This window comes from Martes martes (genome assembly GCF_963455335.1).
Source record: "Martes martes genome assembly, chromosome: 13".
NCBI classification, from domain to species: domain Eukaryota; kingdom Metazoa; phylum Chordata; class Mammalia; order Carnivora; family Mustelidae; genus Martes; species Martes martes.
Window position 1 is genome coordinate 73860623 of NC_137901.1, and position 27872 is coordinate 73888494.

At 42.7% G+C, this 27872-nt stretch overlaps 1 protein-coding gene across 2 annotated transcripts in view; it reads right to left on the minus strand.

Moving 5' to 3' along the window:
* Positions 1-27872, minus strand: part of GRK3 (G protein-coupled receptor kinase 3) — a 117244-nt gene that overhangs the window by 56110 nt on the left and 33262 nt on the right. For both annotated transcript variants that reach the window (XM_080821121.1, XM_080821120.1), the window contains exon 3: positions 5892-5965. In XM_080821121.1, coding sequence (XP_080677247.1) covers positions 5892-5965 — 74 coding nt within the window. The remainder of the gene's footprint in view (positions 1-5891; positions 5966-27872) is intronic.

A 27872-nucleotide genomic window follows, 5' to 3' on the forward strand; every position in this document is an offset into this window, starting at 1 on the left:
GATCGCCCTCATTCTTAGCTGTGGACACCCACGTAGATAAGCTAGAAATTTTGTTTGCCCAAGTTTACACAGTTAGTAACAAGTGGAGTCCAAGTCCAAGCCCAGGCGGGCTGAATTTAGAGCAGGCACTCTTAACCACTAAGCTGCAGCCTCCCATACACCTGAACAGCATGCTATAGATACAGTTTAGAAAGGTACTGTCCATCCAGCATCCTATCTGAGCCTCACACTTAGCCTGTGAAGCAGCCAGAGATGATTTGTAACCTCATTTCCACAGACGAGGCAATTGAAGCTCAACCAGCAAGTGCCCCCGTGTGTGCTCCTCAGGTACAAGGACGGTGTACTGTTCACATTTGTAAGGTCCAGGTCTGAAGTGTAGATGCTTCAGAGATGGTTCAACCACTGGCCCCAGGTCCCACAGCAAGCGACAGGCACAGCTGCACCAGAGGCTAGCTAGGCCTTCTGTCTATGAGTCAAACACAGATGAAGATGAAGACCAGTTACACCACAGAAGCAGAAGGCATAGAGTAAGTGTTACACAGCGTTACAGACAACAAATGGGTTGCAAACCATCATGGAAGACTGGGCTAGTTGTCCAGAGAGACTTGTTAGCAAATATACAAAGTGAGCTAGACCTTAAACGAAGCTAGGCTTTCCACAGGCTGAGAAGGCAAAGGAGCATTCTAGGCTGGAGGAAGGACCTACGAAAAGAAACAGAATGGGCTCAGCGGTTAGTGGGAGTTGTCTGTAAGAAGGTAGAGAAAGATAGAGAGGAAGGTAGGTGATGACTAATTTAGAGATGTGTGAATGTCAGAATAAGCTATGAGGCCTTTAACACACTGGAAATGGGTAACCACTAAAAGTCTGGGAACCCAGGAAAGTGGAAATACAACATATAAAATATGAATTTCAAGATATTAGACAAAAAAGTTTTCTAGGGATTGGGGTCATACAACAACCATCAGAAATAATCAAACTGATAAAACCAAGAATGCAGAGAAGAATTATTAAAAACCTCAAGGCTTAAAGGCAGTACTAATTTAGAAAACTGCATCTGAAGCCCCAAGACTGGATGGTGTCTTTAGTATATGTGCTGCCGAAGCGAGCACTGGATGGTGTCTTCAAAAAAAAAAAAAAAAAAAGAATATAGAGCAAGCTGCTAAGGAGCTTTGGATGTTGTCCTCCAAGAAGATAATCTGATAAGCAGATCCATCATGTGCCAAACCAGAAGACAGGTGTGAAGAGCTGGGAGCAAGCCAACCAAGAGAAACTCTAATGTTTAAAGTTCAAATGGAAACACATCAGTAGTACTCACCACCATATTGGCAAGAAGTGCTTATTAAGAAGTCACGCAAGTAGATTGCACATCTGTTTCAACCTTGTAAAAATTATCTGTTAAAGATTTCTCTGTATTTGACAAGGAAACTTAGTACTTGCTGAAACTGGGAGAGGTGAGACTTTTAAGAACAGAGAAAGAAACTTCTTTTGACAGATCAAGCTATGATACTCATCCAGATTACAATTCGGACTAAAATAATAAAAGTCACTTCATAGTGAGTAAGAGCCTTTTGGATTTGGCTTATTTTGTATACATGATGCTAGATGTACATCATATTTTGGCCACTCTCCCTTGAAATACATTAATATAGTTTTAAAATTGTGGAAAATATCAAGTTTACAAGGACATTAATAATCCAGAAAGAATATCCCTCCAATTTTCAAACTTAGTACAAAGATTACTAGTATCAGTCCTAATTATGCTTGGCTTTCTTTGGACCATTTAAAATGCTTTAGAGGATGCCTGGGGGCTCAGTGGGTTAAGCATCTCCCTTCAGCTCAGGGGTCCTGAGATCCTGGGGTCCTGAGATCCAGTCCCCCGTTGGGCTCGCAGCTCGGTCAGAAAGCCTGCTTCTCCATCTCCCTCTGCCTTTCCTCGCTGTTTGTGCTTGCTCTCCTCATGCTCTCTATCTCTCTCTGTCTCTCCCTCTCTCTCTCTCATTCTAATAAATAAATAAATAAATAATTCTTAAAATGTTTTAGGATGAGGCTACATCATGCTCATAATAGCATGTCATTTCTTAAATATATTTTAAGCTAAAATATTTCCTAATTTCAGTTCTAATTTCTTACTTACAAGTGTATTCATTTCCAAACAGTTAAGCGTTTCTTAGTAAACTCTGTTATTAAGTTTGAGTTTAATTCTATTGTGGTCAGAAAATACTCCAAACGATTTTGATCTTGAAATCTGCAGGAACTTTCTTTAGGACCTGGGAAATATTTTCTTTTGGTGTATCTTCCATGTGTACTTTAATGAAGGCAAATTCTATTTTTGCTGGGCGCAGCATTCTATATATGTCAATTAGGTCAAGTTTATTCATCACTTGATTAAGATTTTCTGTTTCCTTACTAATTTTTTAAAAAGATTTTATTTATTTATTTGACATAGAGAGATCACAAGTAGGCAGAGAGGCAGGCAGAGGGAAAGGGGGAAGCAGGCTCCCTGCTGAGCAGAGAGCCCGATGCAGGGCTCGATCCCAGGACCCCGGGATCATGACCTGAGTCAAAGGCAGAGGCCTTAACCCACTGAGCCACCCAGGCGCCCCAATCCTTACTAATTTTTTTGTCTGTCTGTTCTATAAACTCTTAAAGAGTATGTGCTAATGTTTCCCACCAAGAATGCAGGGCTGTCTCATTTTAGATCTGTCAATTTTGGCTTTATATATTTTGAAGTTACATTATTCGTAACATATAAGTTTAAGATTGTGATCCTGACCCCATTATCATTATAAAATTATCTCTACCTCCAAGTAGCATTTACCATACACTTGGTCTGATACTGGTGTTGCTGTACCAGCTTTGCTTTGGTTGGTGTTTGTCTCTGTATACCTTCTGCCATCCTTCTGTTTGAAGTGTGTCACTTGTAAGCAGTATGTAATGGGGTTTTTGTGATTTATTCAGGCAGACAAACTCACACTTTTACCAGGGAGTATGCAGTCCATTTACATTAAATGTCATTACTTATGTAGAAGGATTTATAGTTACCATCTTATTATTTTCAATGTGACTCATCTATTTTATGTCCTTTTATTCCTTTTTTAATTAATCCAATATTATTTTATTCCATTTTCCCTCTTCTAACTTGTTAGATATACACATTTAACCCTATTAATAGTTGCCTTAGAGGGGTGCCTGGGTGGCTCAGTGGGTTGAGCCTCTTACTTTGGTTCAGGTCATGATCCCAGGGTCCTGGGATCAAGCCCTGCATCGGGCTCTCTGCTCAGCAAGGAGCCTGCTTCCCCCTCTCTCTCTGCCTACTTGTGATCTCTCTCTGTCAAATAAATAAATAAAACCTAAAAAAAAAAAAAAGAGTTGCCTTAGAGATTACAATATGCATCCTTAACTGATTACAAGTCAATGCAAATTATTACTTTTACTATCCAACCCCCCAATAATCCTAGGATCTTTAAAATACTTTAACTCCTTTAACCCCTTCTTACCTACTATCATACATTTTAGTTTTATATACATTTTAAAATCTAAAAACATTATTGTTTTGCATGGTCAACATTCATTTTTATTTTATATATGTATCATCCTTTATGATGACCTCATTCCTTCCTGCATTTCCATCTGGGATTATTTTCCTTCTGCCTAAAGTATCTCTTCTTAGTATTTGTTGTAATGCAGGTCCACGACTGACAAAATTCCCTCAGTTTTTCTGAAAACATCTTTATTTATTTCACCTTCATTTTGAAGGAAATTTTTGCTGGGAATGGAATTCTAGGTTGGCAGGGTTTGGGATGTTGTTTGCTTGGTGTCGTGATTTAGATGGCCACTTTACTGTCTGGTTTGTCTCGCTGCTGTTGTTGTTTGTTTCAACCGTTTCTTCTAAGACATCATAGTCAGTCATATTATTTGTTGCTCCTTTAAAAGTAATGTGTCGGGACGCCTGGGTGGCTCAGTTGGTTAAGCGGCTGCCTTCGGCTCAGGTCATGATCCCAGCGTCCTGGGATCGAGTCCCACATCGGGCTCCTTGCTCCGCAGGGAGCCTGCTTCTCACTCTGCCACTCTGTCTGCCTGTGCTCTCTCTCTCTCTGACAAATAAATAAATAAAAATCAAAAAAAAAAAAAAAAAAAAAAATAAAAGTAATGTGTCTTTTTCCACTCTCTCTCCTTGCTTTGAAGACTTTCTCTTTGTCGGTTTCCACGCTGTTATATTGATGTCAAAGACAGTTTTCCTTCATAGCAATTCTACTTGGGGTTTTCTAAGTTTTCTGTAAGCAGCTCTCATCACTTTGTAAAATTCTTACTATTATCTCTTTAAATATTATTTCTGCCCCATTCACTCTCTTCTTCTATATATTCCAATTCTACATATGTTAGACCTTTTAGCCACATTCCACATGCCTTCAATATCCTCATCTATTTCTTTTTTATAGGCTTTCTTCTGCATGTTTTAGTGTGAAATTATCTACTGACCTGCCTACTTATTAATCCTGTCTTATGTTGTGACCAATCTGCTATTGATTCTAGTCCTTAGGTTCCAGTTTTAAATATTATACTTGATGTCCCAGATTATCCATTTGGTCCTTCATAATAAATTGGACTAAAATTCACCATTCCTCCATCTGTTTTGACTATCTTTTTCTCTATTGTCTTAAACATATTATTTATGGTTTCGTTTTTTTTATTATTTATGGTTATTTTTAAGTATTTGTCAGCTAACTTCAATATCTGAGCTACCTGTGGGTCTACTTCTATTACCTTATGAGATATGTGATCTTGTATCTTAGATGTCCACTATTTTTTTTCTGTATGCTGAACACTGTAGGGTCTCTCTATATTACTTCCACCTGCAAAAAAAGGACAGAGGCCTCTCCTGTACTCTGCTACACGGGTGGAGAGAGAGCTCATCACCCAATACAGGATGGGACTGGGCTGGGTCTCCATTATTGCAGGACTCAGTCTGTCTCTGGTTTGCCTTTGTTCCTAAGGCGTGGCTCTCCATGGAGTGCACTGAGAAGTCTTTGTCTGCACTAGACTCAGTTCTGCCTGCAGGAAGTTTTCAGAATAGTCGTTGGCCTCCTTGACATAATTCTTGAGAGGGAGACTAATCACACTTTTGGGGCTCCTCCAGTTTGTTTCTTACGCTAGCCCCAGAAACCTCTCCTGGCTTTTCTGTCTCCCAAAAGAAGCCTTCTATCTGGGGCCAAACCGGGGCTCTTGTCTGCTCACTACACCTGGAACTCAGTGGCTGCCCCAGGTGATAAGTAGCTACAGATCTTTAGTGTCAATAGACCACTCCCTAGGGTTTTCATCTCTTGCCTGTTCTGTTTTCAGATTCCTTCCACCACAGGTCCAGATTTCAAGACAGTGGCGTGAGGCTGTGGGAGATTTCAGGGAGGCTTCCAGAAGCTCCTGGCCTATGTCTTCAGCTCCATTCCAAATGTCTTACTGGGGAAACCAGCTGTGTGCCTGAGACTCCCCTTTCCCACCACATCTCCAATTTGTCACTCTGCCCGTGTGTGACCAGAAAACGTTCGTGGTTTCTCTTTCACTCAGTGGAGGCCCTCTGCCTCAGCTTATGTCTCCAGAATCAGCAAGCTTCTGCAGAAAATCAAACGGCTGCTGATCCTCAGTGCCCCTTCGAATGATAATCCCTCCTCTGGAGATTTAACCCAACTATTCCTCAGTGCTTCCAGAGCCCTTGAAAATATGATTTTTACAGACATTGTCAGTCTCTAGTCCACTACAGATTATACCTTGTGCTACTAATTACGGTCAATGAATTTCTACATATTTGTAAGATACACAGTAGTCTTGATATTTTCCAAAGTACAGCCTACATATACTTTTACAATAAAAGCATCAGTAAAACAGTAACTTCTTACCTCTTCATAAAACTTCACCTGAGGTACAGCTTCATTAATTTCATTCAAACAAAAATCTTTAAATAGCAAGAAACCTAAAGGAAAAGAATAAGAAATTTCAGGGTGGGCAATAAATTGAAATTTTACCCCACAGGGTGTTTTCAAAGTAGTATGTTTGTATTTCAACCTCTTCCTCCCCTACCTTCAAAAATAATAATAAAGATTTGGGGGCACCTGGGTGGCTCAGTTAGTTAAGTGGTTAACTTGATTTTGACTCAGGTCATGATCTCAGGGTTGTGAGCTCGAGCCTTGCCTTGGGCTCTGCGCCGGGCATAGAGTCCACTTAAGAGTCTGTCTCTCCCTCTGCCCTTCCCCACTCCTCCCTCCCTCTCAAAAATTAACAGTAATAATAAAGATTTCAAAAGGGTAATTATACTAGAAGAAAATACTCCTCATAAAGTAAGAGTACCCCATACCTGGTTCCTTGCTTTGGGTTCCTTCCCTGCTGGCAATGCCCACCCCCCACTTTTAAAAACTGCATGATAAGCATTGCCAATGGTCACCACTGCTTAGAGCCACTGGTCACTACACCAAATGGAAGAATAACCAAAGAAATAAGAGGTATGGGTAGTGTGGAAGTGTTGGTAAGAGTCATCATAAACCTAGTAAATACTATGCACACAGAAACAGGACAAAATCCCTCCCCCCATAAAAAAAGACAGAAGGACTTTCATGACCTTCCCAGGCTTTCCTCTTACCACTTACTACCTCGAAATACCAAATACCCTGTGCCAGAGCAGACTACCCACTTCCAGATTATTCTCTGCTCCCCTTTCACCTACCAGTGCCTTACACCCGGAACACAGACTCCACTGCACAGTGCCTGGTACACAGAGGAGTCTGAGAGATGTTTGCAGAACAAATGCGTGTTTACATAACCCTTCCAACATGGCTCTGTCGAGGTACTTAGCATACTCCAACTAGTTACCTGATTTATAAGTCCCTCCTGCCTTTGCAAACCAACTGCCTAGCTTAATGCCCAGCACACAGTCAAGCCTAAAAGAACAAATGAAGTTCACTGTGACAAGCTGATACCAAATTGAGGGTAGAGATTATAAAAGGTCAAAAACAAATTTAAAAGCCAAAAAAAAAAAAAAAAAGTCAAAACAGGGGTGCCCTGGTGGCACAGTCAGTTAACCGTTCAACTCTTGGTTTTAGCTCAGGTCATGATCTCAAGTCATGAGATCAACCCCAGCACAAGCGCATAGTCTACTTCGCATCCTCTCTTCCTCTCCCTCTACCCTCCCTGCTCGTACTCTCTTTATCTCAAATAAATAGATGAATCTTAAAAAAAAAAAAAAAAAAAAAAAAAGTCAAAAGAATGAAAGGACTGCTGGAAGAAACAGAAGTCACAGGAGGGAACTGGAGGAAAGACTCAACAACAAGTCTGAGATGTAAGGAGAAGGCAGACTGGAATTCTCTAGGTAGGACAGAGAGAGCCAAAAGCAGCAGCTTTGACAGGTTTTAACTGAAGTTATCCAAAGAAAACATGTAACTTGAACCTGTCCATTACTGCTCCATTAATTCCCCTCCATAGTTCCAGGAGGATGATGACCTCTGAAAATAGTAAATGTTCACTGACCAGAGCTAGAAGAAAGTATTAGGACTCCTTAGTTATATTGGCAAGGCCAGACTAAGCAGGGTTGGGTGCGGACTGGCGGCAGGGACATGGGCATGCTCATTTCATCTCCAGGAACTGAGGACAGACTGACATATGAAGCAAGAAGGAAATTCAGGAAGCAGACAAATAGAGTTGATGCAAATTTCTACCTAAATAGGCACATTTGTATTTTCATTTTAAATAAGAGACATGGTTACCTTTTCATTCTCATGCATGTCAAAGTACGTAATTTCAAATTTCCCTTGTCATTTCTTCTTTGACTCATGAGTCACTCAGAAATATGCAGTTTGAGCTCCAGATATTTTGGAGTTTTCAGGTATTTTTCTGATATTGATTTCTGGTTATTTCTGCTGTGGTCAGAGAACATGTTCAGCATGATTTCAATGCTTTCAAAATTTATCAAAATGGCTTTGGCCCCAAATTTGGTCCATCTAGGTAAATGCTTTATGGGCACTTGGGGGAAAAAGTATATATGGTACAATGTTCCATTAAACAAAATACAAAGGCAATGAAGCCGAGTTGGTTGGTCTGGCTGCTCAAGTCCCTCATCCAAATCCTTACTTAATGATTGTCTCCTTATTCTATCCATTACCAACAGAGGACTGTTGAAATCCCCATCAGTAACTGTGGATTTGCTCATCTTTTTTCGGTTGTGTCACTTTTTGGATGATGTATTTCTTTTTCTATTTTGAGGAGAGATAACTAAAATGAGAATTTGAACTGAGGTTATTTTGACCATATAAGAGATGTTCTCTGACATCTAAATGACAAATGAACTAATATCCCACATATGGACCTTTGGGCTGAACTTGGAATCAAGGGGAAATGGCTTGACATGCCCACCATGCTCTCTGGAATCAAGGCCTTAGTTTCTCCTCCAGCCTCTCAGACTGTTCTCTCCCAAGCTCCCTGAGGCCACATGTTTGCATTCCAGTTGCTCTCTAACACCAAACCTGATCTGCCCTCAAGGTTATCAACTTGCTTTCCCCACTTCCTAAAACACGCTCCCTAACCTTGTGGACCAGCAGAGCTCAGCTCAAATACCCCCCTACCCTTAGGCCTTCCAGCATTCTCACTCATGTTCCTTCTCTCTCTGAGACACACATGGACACTCTTTTACAGCACTTGTGACTAGCAAAAATTGTCACACATATATGTTTGCTTGTTTCATTATTATTGACCTCCCCCACAACAATGTAAACTGCAAATGGGAAGGCCACAAAGGTCTTATTCTCTACTACATATGCAGGACCGAGAACATCATGATACAGAGGGACTGCAGAAGGAGAAACAAGGAAAGGAGGAAGGAAGGGGACATGGGAGAGGAGGGACAAGTAAGGAAAAGGGAAGAGGGAGGGAGGAGGGGGGAGGGGAAAAGAAGGAGGATGAGGGAGAGAGAGTTGAATGAATGCACATCTAACTGCAAATGTTTCTACCTGCTTCTTTAGTGCCATTTCCATTGTCAGTGCGTGGGGTGAGCAGAAGAATGACTAACATACTGCGGAAAAAAAGCCCCATTATCTTCCTCATGTCTGCACACAAACTGAAGCCTTACTTTCTGTCTCAGCAGCTACTAAAATGGAACAGCAAGAAGAAAGGTGTTTTGCCTTTTGGATAAACTCTAGATCACTGTGTTTCAGGCTGAAAGCAATTTGCCTTCGATAGGCTTAAATTACACACAAAAACCCCCAAATGAAGCATCTCTCAGATTAGAACAAAAGCTAAAGGGCAAAAATAAGGAAATAATTTGAATAACAGGTTCACTTCATCAATGTTTTTTCTCCAGATTTTAAAGAATAAAGAATAGCGACCCAACACCTGCCTTTACTAGATAACTGTGGAATGTGTTTACCCTTGTTTCTATATTTGGGCCACTGCAAACTGCCTGCATACTGATTAACTTTTGAGTATATATAACATCCAGAAAAAGTAAACTATCCCAATTTGTCACCACAATACTTTGCAAAAATTAGGAGAAAGAATTATATTGTAAAATACCAAGGAGAATTTTTTTATAATATGCAAATATAACTTTTATGCTGCATTTTATTAAATATCAATTAAGAATGTTTTAAAGAATCAAATATGAATTTCTATGAGAAATTCTGAACTGTTACTTCCTTAAAAATTTTCAAAGGAGAAAGAAAAATTATGAAAAAAAGTCTTGGGTGGCTGGGTGGCTCAGTGGGTTAAATGCCTCCAGCTCAGGTCATGATCCCAGGGTCTTGAGATTGGGCCCCACGTTGGATTCCCTACTCAGCGGGGAATCTTCTTCTCTCTCTACCCTTCCCCCTGCTCATGATCTCTCCCTATCTCACTCTCTCTCTCCCTCAAATAAATAAATTTTTTAAATCTTAAAAAAAAAAAAAAAGTCTTGCAAGAAATGGTATTTGTCCCAGGTTTTGCCAAGAAGACTCAAACACTGGGAAGGATAGTTCGTGTAATTGCTAGAAGTTTCTACCAAAATTGACTGATTTGACTAGGCATTTCCTGAGTCTTTACTAAGAGCCACTGTGCTATACATTAGGGATACAGTGGTGAAGACAGAGTCTTTTTCCCATAAGGGACTTACGGATTTGGTGTAAGGGACAGACAACAAAATAGTACACAAATAAAATAAGTGCAATTTATGTAAATGATAAAAAGAATTTCAAGAAGTACTGAGATTGATGATAAAAAGAAGGAAATGCAAGTCATACAAAATGACAATAAGACCTCCCTGGGCTGTGAGATGAACAAATTACAAAGCATTTCAGCTTAGAAAAGGCTAAAATGTTTAATCTTACTCCTATTCAATAATATATTAGAGGTCTTAGTCAGTACATTAAGGCAAGAAAAGGAAATAAAAACTACTCAAAATGGAAAGGAAGAATTAAACCTGATTCTATTCGGGGCGCCTGGGTGGCTCAGTTGGTTAAGTGTCCAACTTGTAATTTTGGCTGAGGTCATGATCTCATTGGTCATGAGATCAAGCCACATGTTGGGCTCCACACTCAGCAGGGAGTCTGCCCGAGATTCTCTCCCTCTGCCCCTTTGCCCCTCTCTAATAAATAAATACATATTTTTTAAAAAATTTTTAAACAAATCTGATTCTATTCATAAATAAGCTGCTTATCCACATAGCAAATCCTATCTACAATGTTACTAGGATATGTAAGTGAATTTAGCAAGGCCCCAAGCTACAAGGCCACTAGATAAGAATTAATGACATTCTGATATACTCAGATCACACAATTTTAAAACAAGTCCATTTGCAATAACATCAAAGAACAAGCAATACTTAGGAATAAATAAATAAGAGATATGTGACTATTATGTTGAAAACTATAGAATATTACTGGCAGAAATTAAGATAGACCTAAATAAATAAAAATACTTACTCAGTTTAATGACTGGAAGATTCAGTATTGCTGAGATGTATATTCTCCCAGAAGTGATCTTTAAATTCAATATATAATTCCATTATAATCTCTGGAGGCTTTTTTTTTTTTTAAGATTTTATTTATTTGATCACAAGTAGGCAGAAAGGCAGGCAGAGAGAAAGTAGGGGAAGCAGGCTTCCTGCTGAGTGGAGAGCCTGATGTGGGGCTTGATCCCAGAACCCTGGGATCATGACCTGAGCTGAAGGCAGAGGATTTAACCCACTGAGCCACCCAGGCGCCCCTCTGGAGTCTTTTTAAAGAAATTGACAAGCTTTGATTCTAAATGTGTATGGAAATGCAAGAAACCTAAAATACCCAAAACACCTGGAAAAAGAGGAAAGAAGTCCAAGGACTTATACTACCTGATTTCAAGATTCATTATACAGCCATGGTAATCAGTGTGGTATTGGTATAAGACTAAATCAGTGGAATGGAACTAAAGATCCAGAAAAATACCTTCACTTGGATGGTCAGCTTATTTTCAACAAAGGCACTAGAGCAATTTATTGGGAAAAGAAACTCTTCTCAATAAGTGGACTGGGAAAACTTATATCCCAATGAGGAGGGAAAAAAGGCAAACCTTACCTCTCTTCTTATAAATAATTAAATTGAGACTGATCATAGAATTAAATGTAAAAGGCAAAATTATAAAACTTCTAGAAAATATATAGAATATCTTCACAGAAAATACTTATGCAAAAGATTTCTTAGGCAGAAAATGAAAAAAATAATAAATTAGACTTCATCAAGATTTAGCACTATGTTCATCAAAAGACACTTAAGAAAACAGACCAGCCACAGACTGCGGATAAAATATTACAAAATTTAAATCTGAAAAAGGTCTTGCATTCAATTTATATATACTTTTTAATAAAGCCTCTTACAAATCAATTTTTAAAAGAAAACCACCATAAAAAAAAGTGTGTATAAATTTGAACACTTCATAAAGGAAGAGAAAGGAATGGCCAATAAGCACATGAAATAGACTCCATGTCATTGGTCATCATGCATATGTAAGTTAAATCACTTTGAGATACCATTGCATAACTATCTGAAGGGCAGAGTTTAAAAAAGACTGACAATACTCTTTGCTAGCAACCAGAACTCTCATTCGCTGAGGAGCATATGTAATGCCTTAGACTCCGCATGCCTCTGAATCAACAGGCAAAGAAGGGAGTTGCTTGCCGGCTGGGGTGACTGATCCTGACTAGCCCAGGGAACACTGGACGCCTCCTGCACCATGGAGGGAAAGAAGAGTATGTGTGGAATACAGGAGATCCCCTCTCTTAATATGACCATGCCCTGTCATTAATGTCAACGGAAAACTACAACAACACAATTCAGGCAGGACTGCTAATGGCCCAGACCCTTCAGGAATGAAGGCTGAGTCACCAACACCAGTTATAATGTGTGATCAGTTACAGAAACGACGACTGTAACTGTCATGAGTATTTCCTCCTTATTGCGTGTGTATGTGTGTATTAAACAAGTAACTTTGTTTTCTTCCCCCCCTCATTATGCCCTTACCCAGTAACATAAGGTGTACTAACTTTGTAGCATAGTAAATGTTATTAACTCTACATTGTGGCGTTTAAGATAAAGGATACCAAGGAGAAGAGTGAATACTCCCTATCATTTTGCACCCTCCTCTGGGGAAAGGGTTAGCACATTTTGGTTATATGCAGGTAGTCGTATCATCATTGGGTGGGGGTATGACCTTATTATCTCTATTAGAGAATTAAATACAGTGTAAGGAGATGCATAGATGCCAAGTGACAAAAGATGGACTTGTGATGGCAATTTTTGGTTAACTTAGGGGGTATTTGGGGATACAACTGTTTGGTGAACTGTTGAGTAAGCAGACTGCTCTCCACACTGTGGGTGGGCATCATTCAATGAGCTGAAGTCCTGACTAGGAAAGAAAGACCAGCCTCCGTGAGGAAGAAGAAATTCTCCCAGCAGACGGCCTCCAGACTTTATCTGCCCATCCATTCTCCTGGGTCTCGGGCCGGCCAGCCCACTCTGTGGATTTGGACCTGCCAGTCTCTACAATCACAGGAACCAATTCCTTATCATTAATCTTTCTCCCTACACACACACACACACACACACACACACACACACACACACACATACACACCCCTATTGGTCCTGTTTCTCTGGAGAACCCCTGACTACCACAGATTTTGAGCATTCTATAGAATGTATACTCATTCAGGAAAATAGTCCGAACGTTTCATATAAAGTCAAACACACCCGTAACACACAACTCAGCAACTCCACTATTAGGGTATTTACCCAGTGGTAACATATGGCTCCAAAAAGATGTGTACATGAATCTTCATAGCAAGTATATTCATAATTTATTTGAAATAATCCAAAGTCCATCAACTGAGGGATAAATAGTGATATTTTCACACAATGGGTTACTAGTCAGCAATAAAATACCGAAACATACAGCAACATAAGTAAATGCCAGGCATTTTGCTTGTCCAAAGGCACCAGACACAAAAGAGCATATGCTCTGTAATTCTGTGTGTATGAAGTTCTAGAACAGGCAAAACTAATCTACAGTTTGAAAAAAGGAAGAAAAGGGGCATGAAATTGACTGGGAAGGGCATAAGGGAACTTTTTGGGGACAAAATATTCTGTAGCTTGATAGAGATGTGGGCTTGCACATTTATCAAAATGGAATTGTGAACACTAGTACAAGGAAATTTACTTTTAAACAATATTAACTCTAAGCAAGTAGGTCTGTATTTCCTAGCAACATGAGTTGGCAGTTCTGAAACTACTCATGGTGCATTCTAGGCTTATACAAATGAGCAACTACATTGAGCATAACAGGAGCCTTCCTGAAAAAGAGGTAAAACGGAGAAAAAAACAGAAAGGATACTGTAGTAATGGATTAGAATGGGGTATCCATTTGAGCTCACTGTTTTTACCAGAAAGACAAACAGATGTAAACACACACACACACACACACACACACACCCACCCTTGCTCTTTCTGAGAAGACCTAGAGGCAATGAACACGTCTAGTGCCCGCGTTAGGGATTCTCAACATCATTCTCTATTAAAAGGAACTAGCGACCCTTGAAGAAAAGCTACTTGATTCCAGGGCAGGGGCAGTGAATACCAAGTTGAGCTCCAGATATCTTATTTTCCTAGATAGTAAGACAGTAAGAAAGGCTCAAAGGATGATGGGGACATATCAACAGGACACAGGAATCAGCTTGAAGAGGCTCCCACTAGCAAAACTACAGCAACTAGGATATCGAAACAAACAATATAGTAATGGATTCAACCACAGGCTAAACAAAGGATCCAAGGGCCCATACTGATAGACATCCTGGGGTTGGGGGGGGGGGTGGATAGGAAAGAAAGAAAGGGAATAAGGAAGGGAGAAAGGGAAGGGAAGAGATGGGGAAGGAAGGAAGGAAAAGGAGGGAAGGCGGGAGGGAAAGCTCTTAGAGACAAATGCCAACCAAAAACTGTAAAAGTAATAATGGATCTCAAAAGTCAATGGGTGCTAAAACAGAAGGTAATAAAAGTTTGATGAGAATACTCACATAGTCTCAAAAGCGATTTCCCATAAACTACTACTTACAGGGAAAGCCTGTAACTCCACAGTGGAGAACCCTTGTACACACTCACATTAGGCAAGGGATCAAAACTGACCTCACCTAGCACCAGGATGGAACAGTATCACACGCACTGCAGACAGCATATGTCATCGGAGGTCTTCCCGACAAAATGCATACTCCAAACCCAATTGCTATGGGACAGTAAACAAAGCAAAACAAAGGGCCATTTTACAAAATTGGCCCATACCCTTTAGAAATACTAAAGTCAAAAAACCCAAAGAAGGCTAAGGAACTTGGCCAGATTAAAGGAGCCTGAACACGTAGTGACAACAAAATGCAAGCGTGACCCCCGACCAGATCCCAGACTGGGAAAAATAAAAGCCAAGATGGACATTCTGGGGTAACTGTTAGACTCTGGATCTAGTCTGCGGATTAGATGACAGTATCGCCCTGGTGTTCAATTTCCTGATGGTGAACATCGTACTGTAGTTATCTAAGGGGATGAATGACCTCATCCTCAACACACGCAGACTGAGGTATGAGGTAAATTACTCCCGTGTAGTTCAAAAAGAACCACAAAAGACAGAATGATAAAGCAAATGTAGCAGAATATATATGACAGTGAAGCCATTTAAGGGGTACATAAGAGTTCTTTGAACTGTTCTTTTGAGTTTTTAAGTTTGAAGTTATAGTAAAATACAATACTTAAATGTAGGTAAAAACAAAGAGTTACAAGAAAAAAGGTAAATTCATAAAAATAACATGACTGAAATTCTATACATTTATTGGAAAAGGAAGTTATGCTAAAGAAAAACAACTGAAATTTGGCCTTTTAACAATTAAAATTTTTATGTGACTCATAATAGAAATTATTGTTATAAACCTGGCTTTTCAAAGATTGATTCCTTTCATAATTAGCAATTTCCTGTCACCTAAAAGCTACAGGTTCCTTGAAAAACACAATACAATGGGAAAGCTAATATAATTGAAACAGAGCAATGCTTATTATAAGCGCCACTATCATTAAACTTAATTCAGAGAGAGGGGAAAAAAGGTGGTTTAACGTAGCAAATTAGAGCTCCATGTTCCAAGAGTTCTCTAAAATATTTTTCCCTAATGGTGTGAAGACTATCACTTCATGTACTGCATTTCTTTATGTCTTCAGAATAAACCACACTGTGCAGGCAGGCATATCAACTCCCATGTTTTTGGAAATTTCCTTCAAATTCCCTTGAAGCACCTCAAAGCAATTTCCTTATAACTTGTCATCCAATATCACAACACGTAGCATGAGGTAGCCCTACTGACCACACTAGATTGTATACAAACCAGGACTGGAAGCGAAACACACCAGACCTCACAGCTTAACCTTCCATGTGAACAAATTAACGAGCAGGTGCGGGGTCTCTATCGGGAGGGCTTTTATTCAGGTTTAAAAGGACAAGGCCTTGGATTAGTTAATCTCCATATTTCTTCAACTCTGGGATTCTATTACTCTAGATAAAATGAAACTAATCACATTATAAAGGCATGGAATGAATGGTGAAGAACACATAAAGGTAACTAGTAATGACAAAGTCAAAGAGAAGACGAAAATCCAACAGAGCAAGCTGACTAGTGGCTAGTTAGAAAAGCCTGTAAGAGCACCCGGACAGGAAAAGAAGTCAGTAATATGATGATCCAAGAACAAAAGTAAAATCAACCAAGGTCATGAATGCTTGCCAGAATTCTGCTGTGCAGAAAAACAAAAGGCCCTAACAATCAAATTATTTTTTAATGAATAAAGTTTAAAGTTTCAGAATTTAGTCAAGAGGCATTCAAATACAACGTAAGGAATAACTATTTAAAATACTGCCTTGAAATAATAATCTTTTCTGAGAGATAATGGAATCAAAAGAACCCTAAATTATAATTTGAGAATTCAACTAATTAAACAGATTTATCCATAAATTTACTGTATACCAACTATTGGTAGAATACTTCTACATACTAGCAACAAATAATGGGAAATTTACAATTACACACAATATAAATTTATGGTAACACTAAAAAACAGAATGTGTTGAGAAGGAATCTAAGTAAATATGTACAAATTTGTATGCTGAAAGTTATAAAATACTCATGAACAATACTGATGAGGATCCAAATAAAGGAGAAGAGATAGCATATTCATAGATCGGAAGACAATATTGTTGAGATGTCAACTTTCCTTATACCAATCTATAGATTCAATACAATCCCAGTCAAAACCCCAGTAGGAGTTTTTATAGGAATCAATAAACTGGTTCTAAAATTTGTATGAAAAAGGGAACAGGGGCGCCTGGGTGGCTCAGTAGGTTAAAGGCTCTGCCTTCCGCTCAGGTCATGATCCCAGAGTTCTCAGATGGAGCCCCGCATCTGGCTCTCTGCTCAGCAGGGAGTCTGCTTCCCCCTCTCTCTCTGCCTACTGTGGTCTCTGTCTGTCAAATAAGTAAATAAAATCTTTAAAAAAAAAAAAAAAGAAAGAAAGAAAAAGAAAAAGGGAACAAAAACAGCAACAAAACAACCCGACTTTTTTTGAAAAAGAAGAATGAAGTGAGAGGGTTACGCTAGCTGATCTCCAGACTTCTTATAAAGCACAGTAATCAAGGCAGGGCATTGTTGGGAGAAAAAGACAAACACACAGGTCAGTAGACGAGAACAGAGCCCAGAAATAGAGGTGTACATGGTCAGCTGATTTCTGATCAAGGTGCACAGGCAATGCGATGAGGAGACAAAAGGTCTTTAAACAAATAGCGCTGGAACTACTGAGCGTGCGCAGAAGTGCGTGACTGCTACAAAATTAATTCAAGATGGATCGGACACTTGGACATAAGTCTACAAACTATGAAATCTGTGGGAAAATAAACATACACAAAACAACCTTTGCAATTTTGGGTTAAGCATAGAGTACTACGATCTGACATGATCTATGAAAGAAAAAAACTGACAAACAGGACTTAACTGAAATTTACTACTTCTGCTCCTCCCAAGTCATGCTTACAAAAATGCAAAGCCAAGCCACAGATTCAGAGAAAATATGTCCAAAATATGTATCTGATAAAAAACTTATAACCTAAGTGCATAAAGAATTCTCAAAATCCAATAATGAGAACACAAACAATGCGATATTTTTTTAAAAAACTGAAAACATTTGCACACTTTACCAAAGAAGAGAAGCCAATGAAGAGATGTCCAACATCAGTAGTCAGTAGGAAAATGCAAATTAAAACCACAATAAGATATTGTTATATTTATTAGAAGAGCCAAAAAAAAAAAAAAAGGGAAAAAAAACCCAGCACCAATGCTGGTAAGGATATAAAGCATCTGGAACTCTCATGGACTGCAGGTCAGAAGACAACAGGTACAACCTCCTTTGGAAAACATTTCTTTAACGTTAAACATGCATTTGCCATTCTACCCAACAATCCGCTCCTAGCTGTTTACCCAAGAGGAAAGAAGGATAAACGTCCTTATATTCACAAAAAACCTATCACAGATATTTAACCTAGAGACACTTCTCCCAAACTGGGGATAACCCACGTGTTCTCCAACTGGTGAATGGACAAACTGTGATGCAGCCACAGGCCAGGCTCCTGCTCAGTGACACTCAAGAATCGGCTACGGACCCTGCACCATGAGTGCGTCCCAAACGCGTCACTCCAAATGGACATGTAGGACCCAAAAGCCTACAGCCTCTGTGGCTGCACTGAGGTCATTCTGGGGAAGAGTAAGCACAGGAACGGAGGCCAGAACAGCGGCTGGCAGGGGGTGGGGAGTGAAGGGACACTAGGAAATCTGGGGAGGTGGTGAACTGCGCTGTGTCTTCATTTGGGTAGTAAGTTACACAACTTTATGCACTTGCCAAAACTCAGAAATCTGTATGCTCTGGATGGTAAATTTTGTTTTATTTAACTTATACCTCAATAAACCTGACCCCCTCCCCCAAAAGAGTGGTGTGAAAGGAGAGAGAGAAATAAGACTGAGTACTTACAACAGAGCCAAGAACAAGGCTCAAAAGACGTTCCTGGACAGTGGCTGTAAGGAGGGGCCACAAATAGGAACCTAGAATTTCTGGAAGCCAATGCCTGGTCACTTACCTGGTCATCAAAGTCTATTGGACTTTTTCATAAAGCAGAAGTTTATATGGAAGAGAAAATCATTCACACCCAGAGGCACGGGAGCAAAAAACAGAATTACGAAGGTTTTTGGTAACACTGAGGTCGCAACAACGACTCTCGCACACCCAGGATACACAATACCCTTTACAAGTGAAAATGAAATCATAAATGATAGATAAGCAAACTCATAAATTTTAAAAAAAGCATACAGATATTGAAAACTCTACCAAAGGGTATCATGTTCCTCCAGGCTCAATATTACCAGCCCAAATTCCTAACAAATTTTCCCTTTCATTTCTTTCAACAGGAATAAAATTGAAATAAATTTTTAGCTAACTATATTTATCTATTTCATATAAACCATATATTTATTTTTATCTGACTCTATCACATTGGAACTTTCACTTCTTGATTTAAAAGTTTACAGGAGAAAATTATAAATGAAATGTAATTTAGGAATACTGTCACTAGTCAGGACTTCTAAAATCCAAGTTATCCATCCCACCCCTGATGTAAATTCAAGACATACATGTTCAATAAAATAGTTGTAGATTAATTAATGGACTCCTTTATTTAGATAATGGAGCGATCTGGGGCCCTGAATATCAAGAATCTAGCAGACAAAAGCACAAATGAATGTAGCCAGAGAAAAATTCATGGAATGTTCTAAGCAACCGACTCTCAACTCAAAAGGAAATAAAGGAAGTCGGAATAGAGAGGAAAACATAAAAATACCGTGACAAAACTCTATCTAGAGTCTTCTAATAGCTAGCTTGCTTTCAGTTTTTTTTAAAACCATTTTATTATAAAATGATAGAAAAGAATGAAAGGTCACCACACTCATATTCTTTCCAGACTGTGGTTGATTTTTTCGTTTGTCACAGTTCTGTGCACATCTCACAGTAAACAAACTGACAATTAAAGTGATATTCAAAATAATTGAAAATGAAATAGAAATATTATTTTAGTAAGCCAACGGATAGATATTTCCCAAAGACTTCTGCAGGAGTGCTGGTTAAAATTGGCATGATGGAAATTGTGGCGTGAGTACACACACCACAGATGAGACATGGCTAGGACAGAATGGGTGCATGGGTGTGGGTGTGAGGGCAGGCGTCCATGCTGAGTCTAACCATTATTCTAACAAGGAAGAAACAGAGTTAGAGTCAACCAGTCTATACATGTGTATCTACTTTATGATCACTCCTGAGGCTGTGCACTTAGGATCTGAGCACTTTCCTAACGTACAGAAACATAAAAACAAAGGACTACCGGGGCACCTGGCTGCCTCAGTGGGTTAAAGCCTCTTCCTTCAGCTCAGGTCACGGTCTCAGGGTCCCGGGTCCTGGAATCGAGCCCCGCATCAGGCTCTCTGCTCAGTGAGGAGCCTGCTTCCCCCTCTCTCTCTGCCTGCCTCTCTGCCTACTTGTGATCTCTCTGTGTGTCAAATAAATAAATAAAATCTTTAAATAAATAAATAAGTAAAACAAAGGAGAACCAACCACTGAGTATTTCTGGCATGATGCTCTGTGAAATGAAGAGCTACTCAAAGCAATTATAATCTCACTGGAGGAACGGACAGACGGCCTTACTGCACTCCTTTAGCTGATGCCCAGTTGGCTGTGCAGAGGACAGAGGCATCCCCTCGTTCAGATACCCGCTCCCAAGCTCGCCGGGCTCCCTGCCTAGCCTCCAGGCCCCTTCCCAGTCCCTGTGGCTGCTGCCGCCCTCCATCTGAACACGCAGCTCTCCTGCTCTTGAACTTCTCATGGCAGCTGCAGGGAACATGTGGCCCCACCCCTGGCCCGGCCAGAGTACAGCGCATGCCTTCAGACGTACTTGCTCCCCAACACTTCTCCCGGTGTCTGCCCCAGGCTGGGCAGAGCCATCCCTCTTCTCTGTTCCTGTGTTCCTGGGTCTGCATCACTTTCAAGGCATGATCCCACTACACTGCAACTATCCGTTTTTATTTTCTAAATGGGTGAGACAGCACCAAGTTTGGAAAATGGACTGAAAGGCATGAAGTGAAAAGTTCCCTTCCCATCCTGTGTCCCATCTTGCCCGCCATGCGCCATCACCATCTCCCCCAAGCTAGCCGCTGCTGTTGGTGTCCTTGTATCTCTTCCAGGAGCTTAAGAAATCCATGTGACTTCTTAACCCTCCATCCCCCAGCTCGGCGCAGAGGACTGCAGGTCCTAAGGGACACCCACGCCACACCACAGGCCGAACTTAGCACATGGAAGGCAGCCTCCCGCTAACCTCCAACACCTGCTCTGTGCTGTTACCAGATGAGAAAGAAACTTTGTGTGTGCAGAGCCCCCGACATCTGGGGTCTGTTACAGGCACCTTTTACCTTCTAGTACAACAGAAAGGCGGCACAGAAAGGAACCCTTATTTTCCACCACATTCTTCACACCGCCTGCATCAGTCTGTGCTTCCAGAACACGACACCGTGGAGACCTTGCTATCCGAGGCCTGAAGAGCCCCTGGGTCCCTCCTTGTGGCTGCCCAGTGCTCCATCCTACAGAACACCACGGTCTATAAACTTGCTCCCTCAGAATGAACACCTGGGGTGTTGCAAACACTTGGCTCTTACAAAACTGCTTCCTAAGTAACCATCTCCATGCGTCACTGCATGGTGTTCAAGCGTAGTGGTAGGACACGTTCCTCAGCACGGAAACTCCCGAGCCAGAGGGCTACACTGCAGACCGGGCCACATGGGTCCCCGGGCGTGGCACCTACCTGTCCTCCCCCAGCAAGACACCTGGCCTACCTGACACCCCCAGCCACACCAAAACCAGCCACTACACTGCTGGCTCTTGCGCCAATTTGAAAGATAAAAGAATAACATTTCCGGGCAACCTTCATTTGCATTTCTCTTACTTTTTAATAAAGCTGGAAGTCTTTCTGTATGGTGAGAGGCTTTTATTTCTCTTTTGTAGAGACCTGTCTTTCTACAACCTTTGTCCACTTTCACCCTGGGTTACGGGTCTTTTGCTTATGGTGTGCAGGGCCCTCCTGAATGGGGGTTCGCCAGTCCATGGCGGCTATCCGAGGAATCCTTCTGGCTATCCACCTCTCGGGTCCCTGGCCCCGGCTGGGTGATCTATGTGCCCATTTCTGGCTCATCGTCACCTTCCCGGAGTTAATGGAAATACCTCCGGCGCTTGCCTGTTACCTGGGACTCCAGCCTTTGGGACAGGCCCCCGGCACCACAGCAGGAAGGGGCTACCTGGCTTCCTGTGTCCGGAAGTAGCAGCTGTCCCCACACCTGAGGGCCCCACGAGGGCAATAGCCTGCACTCATGGACCTGTCTCTCTAATCCCCAGCACAATGGCCAGGTCTTAATCAGTTCGATAAACATTTCATAAGTTGACGACTAAGGGGAAGGGGGTATGGTTTGTGGCAGAGTCACACACAGTTTCAGGAAGAAGTGAAGAACAGGCCGGGCGTGGAGAGATCACCAGGCCAGAGAGAGGTGGGGAAAGCACGCCCAGGGGCTTAGAGGTCAGAATTCCAGCTGCCATAAGGAAAGTGAGACTTCAGACCTGGGCAGAACAAGTTCCTTCGGGAACAGGGTGGAAGGGGTGCTGGATTGCCCCATGGAGGCTTGGGTGTGCAGAGAGATGGACTTGTGCCCGCGGGCTCGGTGGCCACCAAAAAGAACACTGGAACCAGGTCTTTATCACTGGCACAACACTTGGTGTTCGCTGAAAGCTTCAAGATGCCAAAAAGCCTGCGGGGGCATAGTTTTTTATAGAAGTAGGCAGTTGTTCCCTAAAAAATTCAAACTCGGCTCTCAAATCCAGGTCTGAGGATTTTTTTAAAAAAAGATTTTATTTATTTATTTGACAGAATGAGAGAGAGGGAGAAAGGGTCAGAGGGAGAAGCAGACTTCCCACTGAGTAGGGAGCCCGATGAAGGATTTGATCCCGGAACTCCAGCATCAGGACCTGAGCCGAAGGCAGCCGCCCAACGTACTGAGCCACCCAGGCACCCCAGGTCTGAGGATTTTTGAGCCTCTTCTTCCTCAACACGCCAGGCACTGGGCAAGTGTTCTGACCCCTCCCCTGTCTCACAGCCCTCTGCGCGAGGACACTCACCTGCCACCATGCCAGCCCAGACAGCCCTTCGTGTCCTCGTCCCATCCCCAAAGCCGACCCAAGATAGATACTCGGTGGGGACCCCTATGTCCTAATACTGCCTGCTTACATCCACCCCCCTGAATATCTGTGTAAGCATGCAGAGGTGTTATCAAAAGTCTTCAAGGCTCAGAAGAACAGACGCATGACTGCGGACCGCCAGATGGTCAGGCTGCCACCAACCCGCCAGGGCGAGAAGGCCCACAGCCCACTGGGGGCAGAACCCCGAGCAACTCGTGGTTGGAGCTGCTTTTCATACTTAATGTGCAATTTAGGGAACGTGAAATGAGCACTTAGTAGAGCAAGGAGATGGTATCTGTGATTACTGTGTCCCAATTTATTTTACCTTCTAACCAGCTGACTCGTTTGTCAACTAAATGACACAGGTGCTTTATAGAGTTACACACTATGTCTAATTTTTGACAGGCAGTGACATCGGGGCCTTAGACCATCTACCAGAAGCGGGGATGTCGCCGTGGGAAGCAACGCTGGCTTCGTCAGTGAATGCTCCTCCCACCATGTGCACAAGGAGGGGGACAGAGGGGACAGCTGCACAGCTGCTGCTCTGTGACCCGTTGACTCACAACAGCTGCCCGACTGAGCCCTCGCTCCACTTGCGGGCCAAGGCAAACACCCGGCCCCACGGTGCACAGACACCCACAGGGGCCACGGTAGAGGGGACTGAGGGGCCGCTGGGCATATGATCGGTGGGCCGTCATATCCCCCCAGCCCCCAGGGTACTGTCACAGCACTGAGAAGCAACCACATCATGTACAAATAGACTCTTTATCCAAACGCTGCAAGTTAGAGTTTTAGAGCAATGGCAGTTGAGAGAATTTTGCGCTAAGGCAAAAAGCCAACCAAACAGAAAGGCAGTTCCTCAGCTGTGTGAAATACTGAACTAGATGACTAAGAGTCGCAAAGATCAGGGATGATCTCTGGTCTCAAGAAATTTAAACTCCAGTGAGGGAACCAGCACAAAAGAGGGACCCAGTAGGACTACATTTTCCACAGCAAGTGCCAAAGGCATGCCATATGCGGGGAGTACAGCAAGAACATCAGAAAATGTATGGTTTATAGTCAGGAATCAGGGGGGTTGAGCTGATCCTCCCACGGGTGGACCTGTGAGCACAGCACCGACCAGACAAAGGCATTCCACAGAGGGGGACAGAACGCAAAGGGAGGTGTAAGGGGACAGCGCGTAACGCTGGTCACCGAAGGTGGCACCATGGGCAAAAGACGAGGGGGAAAGGCTGAAGCCCACTGTGGCAACGTGAATGACAGCAGCAAGCACAACTTCATCCGTCGTGGGGGCTGAAGGCAGGCGCAGAACGCAGACAGGACCCGATGAAGGCTGTCTCCAGAGTACCTTCTGATAGAAAAGGGAAGGAACGTGAAAATAGGAGAGTCAGACTTGAAATCTGTGGGTCTGGGTGTCATCCTAGCTCCCAGCTCAAGTGGTAGTGGTGGCAATGGGAAAGGAGAGGGCGGCGTGGAACACGGACAGACGGGGCCACACAGGTGACACAGGTGGGGACTCTGGGCATCCAGAGAACACCTGCGGTGTTGTTCCCGTCAACAGAAACCGGCATGTGATGGAGATGGTGAAGGTGTTCAGGGACCTGTTCGCGTGGGAAGTGAATCCACCGCCTCGTCCTGACAATGAAGGGCAACGTCAGGAAAAAACCAACCCCTTCATGCGTGGAAGCTCTGACACAGGGTCACCTCACAAGATGCGCCCTATGTCCTCGGGAGACCAGTCCGCACACCATGGTGACCAAGGGCTGGCACTGCGGAGGGGCCGATGCCAGCTCTGTGAGGTCAATTCCAGCTCAGCCCCTGCTGGTCTGCAAGACGCCTGCTGAGTCACTTCACCGCCAAGCCAGGAAGTTATTTTGAAGACTGACATCTGGACGGAGAGCACTGAGCACCTAGGAGCTTGCTAGCGGCTGTCCGCGTCCCCCAACAGTACTGATAACAGCCCTTTCCAGGGCTCCTATTTCTCCCGTTTGCCTGTGCTGCTCCGGGCCAGCCGGAGACTGACCACCACCCTCCAGCACTCTGTGAAACCACAACAATGGTAGTACACGCCTAGGGTATTCCCGGTTGTTCAGGTCCAGAGAATTAACCCATCCTCCCACCTAGAGCCAAATATTTCATTTTAAAAATAAAATTACACTGCAGGGCCTAAGACAGTAACAGAAAATGGGACGAAATGAAAGAAGCCACTATTTTCAGACATAAAAGGGCCTACGGTCTGGAGGAGAAGGGAGGTAAAGAGGAGGGCTCCAGGACAGGCCAGCTCTTGGCGGGGAGGGATACCTTCTGAACCGTGATGTTGGGAGGGGGCCCCAAGCACCAGGATTTCAGGGAATCCAAGGTGCCTGGAAACACCAACAACATAACAATTAAACGAAGGAGTGGCAACATAACATACTAGAATACACTCAATCCAAAAGAAGAAAAAAGGCAACAGAAGAACAAAGAGGAAGATGTGAGACTTAAATCTAACCCTACTGATAATTATTTTCCCGTTAAATGTAAATATTTAGACAGATATTCTAATTAAAAGGCAGAGATGAGAGACCAGATAGACCATGCAAACAGGAACACCAAAAGGGGGTGTGGTTATATCAATAACAGGGAATGCAGACGTCAGAACAATGTAGCAGCAGGATGAAGGAGGACATCTCCTAAAGATAAAGAGGGAATATTCATTCAATGATATTAACCATCGTAATATGCGTACCTCTCTCTGGGGTGGAGGGGGGGCAGTAGCTCCTCTCCAGCCACTTACCAAAGCAGGAGGACAGCATCTGTAAAAATGTCCACAAGCGGCTTTATTCCTAATGGGCCCAAACTGGAAACCTCCCACCAAATATCCATGAGCACTGAGGTTCGTGAAGTCCACAGGATGACATGCTATTCAGCAACAAAAGAAACCAAGTCCTGGACAAGCCACAGTGTGGATGACTCTCAAGGAAGGACACTGGCGGGACCGATAAGCCAGACACCAGAGAGTGAGCTCGGTTGGAGTCTGTTTAAATGTTCTTCTGGTAAAGGCCAGAGCAGATCCGGGGCTGCCTGGGGCTGGGGGGAGCTGAATACAATGGCACAAGGACGCACTCTTTAAAGTGATGGAATGGGTCCGTTTGCAAGGGCTTTGGTAGGAGTCACCTGGGTGTACACTTCTGTCCAAAGTCAAACTCAATCCTTAAGATGGATGTTTCATCGTATGCATATACTTCTACAATTTTTTTTTTAAAGAAAGAACAAGAGCATACGGCATGGTTAGCTGTAAACAAAGAAACAAAAATCAGTAGCAACGTGGCATCTCCTGAGGAAATCAGGTATATTCTGAAAATCATAAATGAGAAGAAATGGGGACAAGGGAGGGCCCAAATCCATGTTGCCAGTAAAGCCATTCTGTTTCAAGTTCTTTTCGACCACCAACTCTGAACCCACTTGCTGGCATGAGCGTGGGAGCCACAGAACAAAACAAGTTCCAATCGTCTTAAATAGTCACAAACGATATGGCAAGCAAATGGGTTCTGAGAGCAAACTCTGAAGGCCAACATCTGTAAGTCATACTTTCTTCCACACTCTGAGCAATGAAAATTTCAATTAAAAAAAAATTTTTTTTCCATGGAGAATAAATGTATCTTACAAGGTAAGAATGTTTGCTTCCTGGGGCGTCTGGGCCACTCAGTCAGTTAAGCCTCAGACTCTTGGTTTTCACTCAGGTCATGACCTCAGGGTTGTAAGATGGAGCCCTGTGTCGGGCTCCACAGTGAGCGTGGAGCCTGCTTAAGATTCTCTCTCTCCCTCTATGCTCCTTTCTTAAAAAGAAACTTTTTTGTTTCTTTAAAAAGGGGCCCTAGAGTCTTAGTGTTCCACTGTTAAAAACAGTCTCTCTGAGAGAGCAGCACAAGTCAGCCTGCCCCACCGTGGCTGGGATTTCTTTTTCTCTTAAGCCAAACCTGAAGAATGTTCTCTGTTCCTCAGGGAGCAGAAAGTGATCAGTGTGGCAACAAAGCTCTAAGCTCACCTGCAACCAGACAGCATCAGGAAAAATGCAGAGGATGTGTGGCAGCAGCCCCCAGCAGGTGGCCCAGTGCAGATCAAGCTCCCTCCATTCCAAGGTGCAGGAACAGACCCATTGCCCTCTGATCTCAGCCTCCTATCTGAGCCTTTCCTTCACCCTCCGGCCCTACCTGAACTGGAGGACACTGTGTCCCCCCGCAATCCCCAGTCCCTCCCACACCCGCTTTTGTGCCGCAACGGGCCGCATTATAAACCCCATCTTCCAGGCTCTAACTCAGTGACCTCTCACCACCTCCACCTACCTGACTCGTCCAAATGCCAGAATCACCTCCTGCTTCCACCCTTGCCTCCCCGGCCTATTCCCATGGCAGCTCGTCTGCTCTGTGAACGCCTCAGTAAGTGTGTGCCAGCCCAGTGCTCAGAGTCTCCCACGACCCAGCTCACTTTGAGTAGAAGCCGACGCCTCACAATGGCCCACAAAGCCTGTCCAACCTCCCGCACCTGGCCTGCAGCCCCCAGGCACCCAGGCCACCCTGATCTGAAACCGCTGCTGGCAAGCCTTGACGAGAATGTGCAACCCACGGCAAAATTTACTGCATAGGCGACAGAGTTTTTAGTGGTAGATTTCAAACAAACCCTAATAACCACCTCAGAGCGTATCACTACCCTTCAGAGTTGTGACTTTGACCTGAAGTAGAAATACTAACAAAAATCAAGAATAAGATAGAAAATCCTCAGAAAAACCATTTCCAAAACAGCTAAAACCCAGGGATAACCTGACAGCAAACTACCATCTGAAATTTCATAACACGGTTAGGTTGTTTGTTTTGTTGTTGTTGTTTTTTTTAATCTTAATAGGGTCCTGTCATCGCCCTCACTGTCAGTTCAAAAAGCTGACGGACAGCTTGGCCAGTAAAGGGGATGTTTCCTAGACCCTTGGCATTCTCTAGCAATAGAGATTAAGAACCCACATTTGCTAATATTGCT